General features: G+C 35.7%; 2 protein-coding genes across 2 annotated transcripts in view; one reads left to right on the forward strand and one right to left on the reverse strand.

Moving 5' to 3' along the window:
• LOC117935155 (zinc finger protein 2-like) overlaps positions 1–3,837 on the reverse strand; it is a 27,595-nt gene that overhangs the window by 14,210 nt on the left and 9,548 nt on the right. The window lies entirely within an intron of this gene.
• LOC117934650 (phosphatidylcholine:ceramide cholinephosphotransferase 2-like) overlaps positions 187–3,837 on the forward strand; it is a 5,288-nt gene continuing 1,637 nt past the window's right edge. Inside the window, exons 1-3 of the mRNA XM_034856495.1 lie at positions 187–473; positions 1,702–2,176; positions 3,684–3,809. Of these exons, the coding sequence (XP_034712386.1) occupies positions 362–473; positions 1,702–2,176; positions 3,684–3,809 (713 nt within the window). The 5' untranslated portion in view covers positions 187–361. The remainder of the gene's footprint in view (positions 474–1,701; positions 2,177–3,683; positions 3,810–3,837) is intronic.

A 3,837-nucleotide genomic window follows, 5' to 3' on the forward strand; every position in this document is an offset into this window, starting at 1 on the left:
AGAGAGAGAGAGAGAGAGAGAGAGAGAGAGAGAGAGAGAGAGACCCAAAATCAGTAATTTACACAAATCAGTTCCGTCTCTTAAATTATTTTTTAATGTCTCAGTTGTCTTTATTTCTGAAAGTAAACATTTGTGTGTGTGTGTGTGTGTGTGTGTGTGTGTGTGTGTGTTTCCAGCCCGGATCGACCAATCCCCTGCCTTCTGTCCCATCAGGGATCCGAGGAACATCTGTGAAACTCCCGAGACAGCCGAAGCTTTCTGAAGCTTTTTTTATTGGCAGAGCCACAGACGACGTCCCAAATGCTGTGATTTGATTGGCTCCCAGCGTTCAGCCAGAGAATCATTAAAGGAACGAACCTCGATGGCGGCGTCAGAACTGATCCACGACAACGCCGACGTGCGACCCCACGTGGAGGTCAACGTCACGGCAACCAACCCCCCGACGCCTCCACGTTCTCAGAGGGTCGCCAACGGTACGGCCCGTTATTATTATTATTATTAATGTTAATATTATTATTATTAATGTTATTATTATTATTATTATAATTATTGTTATTATTATTATTAATAATGTTATTATTATTATTATTATTATTGTTATTATTAATGTTATTATTATTATTATTAATATAATTATTGTTATTACTATTATTATTAATGTTATTATTATTATTATTATTAATTTTATTATTATTATTATTATAATTGTTATTATTATTATTATTAATTTTATTATTATTATTATTGTTATTATTATTATTATTATTATTATTATTATTATTAATGTTATTATTATTATTATTATTATTAATGTTATTATTATTATTATTGTAGTTGTTGTTGTTGTTGTTGTTATTATAATTATTGTTATTATTATTATTATAATTGTTATTATTATTATTATTATTATTGTAGTTGTTGTTGTTGTTATTGTTGTTATTAACCGTCCTGTTGTCCTAGAGTCAAATTTGACCCGTTAAAAAAGTGACAAATGTTGTTTTTTTTAATGCAGGGGATGCAATTATTTATTAAGTGCACCAGAAACTTGTAAAAAGGGACGAAAAAAATCAAAATCCTCAGAAAAAGTGACAAAAGATATCAAAAAAATTGGCCAACCCGTTTCCCAAAAAAAATCTAAAAAACGTTAAAAGAAGTGACAAATGTTAAAAAAAAACTACAAATACGCAGGAAAATATCAACAGAATTTTATTTATTTTAAATGCTGGAAAAAGTGACAAAAAATGTTTAAAAATTTGACTCACTTGTTTCCAAAAATATTCTGTATCACAACTATTAGTAAAGAACGTTGAAGAAAGTGAGAAATTTGGGGAAAAAATTCAACAAAATGCAGAATAAAATCTAACAAAAACATTTAAAGACGGGTAAACAAGCTCAGAAAAACACTTAAAAAAGCAACAAAAAACCACTGAAAATCTGGTGAAAAGGTGCCAAAAAGCATTTTTACATTATTCATTCATAAAGAAAATATGTGTCCTTAAAGGGTCGATTTTTCCCAAAAATTTAAATAATTTTTTTTTAATTAAGATCAATTTCCAAAAAAGGATTTGTTTTTTAATTCCTTTTGTTAAATTTTTTTTTGGGGGGGGGTTAAAGTATTCAAGCCTGTGTATGTTGAATCAATGTGAAAGTTGAAGGTGCGTGAGACCAGGACCTGAATCCTTCTTCCACCGTTGGTTGCAGCTCTAGCGAACGGTAACGCGACCCGCCACTCTTCCTCGCCGCCATTGGACGGCGGCGGCGGCAGAAAGGCGGCGGCGGCGGCGTCCGAGTCGGCGGCAGCGGGGGCGGGGGGGGGCAGCCGGCTGTGCAGCCAGTGGAAGCAGAACCAGCTGATCCAGTCCCTGAGCAGCGGGCTGCGGCGCCACTGCGACTACGTGAAGATCTCGGTGGCGCCGGAGGAGCCGGCCGACCGCCTCCCGAGCGAGTGGTGGAAGACGGGCGTGGCCTTCCTCTACGCGCTCTTCATCCTCGTCTTCACCACCGTCGTCATCACCGTCGTGCACGAGCGGGTGCCCGACAAGTCGGTGAGCCCGCCGCTGCCCGACAAGTTCTTCGACTACCTGGACCGCGTCCCCTGGGCCTTCACCGTCACCGAGGTCAACGGGCTGATCCTCGTCGGACTCTGGCTCGTCCAGTGGCTCTTCCTCAACCACAAGTACGCCCACACACTCCTGGTTCAGGACTTCTGTCCTGGTTCAGGACTTCTGTCCTGGTTCAGGACTTCTGTCCTGGAGTAGGACTTCTGTCCTGAAAATTAAAATGTAACTTAGACAAGTACACCCACACACTCCTGGTTCAGGACTTCTGTCTTGGAGTAGGACTTCTGTCCTGGTTCAGGACTTCTGTCCTGAAAATTAAAATGTAACTTAGACAAGTACACCCACACACTCCTGGTTCAGGACTTCTGTCCTGAAAATTAAAATTTAACTTAGACAAGTACACCCACACACTCCTGGTTCAGGACTTCTGTCCTGGATCAGGACTTCTGTCCTGAAAATTAAAATTTAACTTAGACAAGTACGCCCACACACTCCTGGTTCAGGACTTCTGTCCTGGAACAGGACTTCTGTCCTGGATCAGGACTTCTGTCCTGAAAATTAAAATTTAACTTAGACAAGTACACCCACACACTCTCCCTGGAATAGGACTTTTTCCATTAAATATGACTTTTTCACAAACTACAATTTTTCCTTAAATATGACATATTTCCAGAAGTATGAATTTTTCCCTTAATATGACTTTTTCCCTTAAATATGACTTTTTCCCTTAAATATGACTTTATACCTTAAATATGACTTTTTCCATTAAATATGAATTTTTACCTTACATATGACTTCTTTCCTTAAATATAAATGTTCCCTTAAATCCGACTTTTCCCTTAAATATGAATTATTTACTTAAATATGACTTTTTCCATTAAATATGACTTCTTTCCTTAAATATGACTTCTTTCCTTAAATATGACTTTTTCCCTTAAATCCGACTTTTCCCTTAAATATGAATTCTTTACTTAAATATGACTTTTTCCATTAAATATGACTTCTTTGCTTAAATATAAATGTTCCCTTAAATCCGACTTTTCCCTTAAATATGAATTATTTACTTAAATATGACTTTTTCCAATAAATATGAATTTTTACCTTACATATTACTTCTTTCCTTAAATATAAATTTTCCCTTAAATATGACTTCTTTCCTTAAATATGACTTTTTTCACAAACTAAATTTTTCCCCAAATAAAATGACTTTTTTTCCTTAAATATGACTTTTTTTCCTTAAATATGACTTTTTCCCTTAAATCAGACTTTTCCCTTAAATATGACTTCTTTCCTTAAATATGACTTTTTCAATTAAATATGACTTTTTTACACGTTTTATTTTTGTAATATTCTGTTTTGATGTTTTTACTGCAGACATTTCAAAATAAGACATTTTAAAGCTGTAAAGTTGCCTACTGGAGGTGACATGGATGCGTTACTACGTAATTCCCCCAAAGGGATCAATAAAGAGTATAAATTAAATAACAAATTAAAATAAATAAATAAATAAATTAAATTAAATAAATGAGTTTAAATTAATTTAAGTTAATTAAATTAATTTAAGTTAATTAAATTATTTAAAATAAAATAAATAAATTAAATAGCTGATTGTTGTGTCTGCAGAGCTATAATAGCGCGCCGCTGTTTCTTCCTCATCGGGACTCTGTACATGTACCGCTGCGTCACCATGTACATCACCACGCTGCCGGTGCCCGGGAAACACATGGTGTGCGCTCCGAAGGTACACACTACACACTCACACTACACACACTCACAC

This window comes from Etheostoma cragini, chromosome 19 (assembly GCF_013103735.1).
Source record: "Etheostoma cragini isolate CJK2018 chromosome 19, CSU_Ecrag_1.0, whole genome shotgun sequence".
Lineage (NCBI taxonomy): Eukaryota > Metazoa > Chordata > Actinopteri > Perciformes > Percidae > Etheostoma > Etheostoma cragini.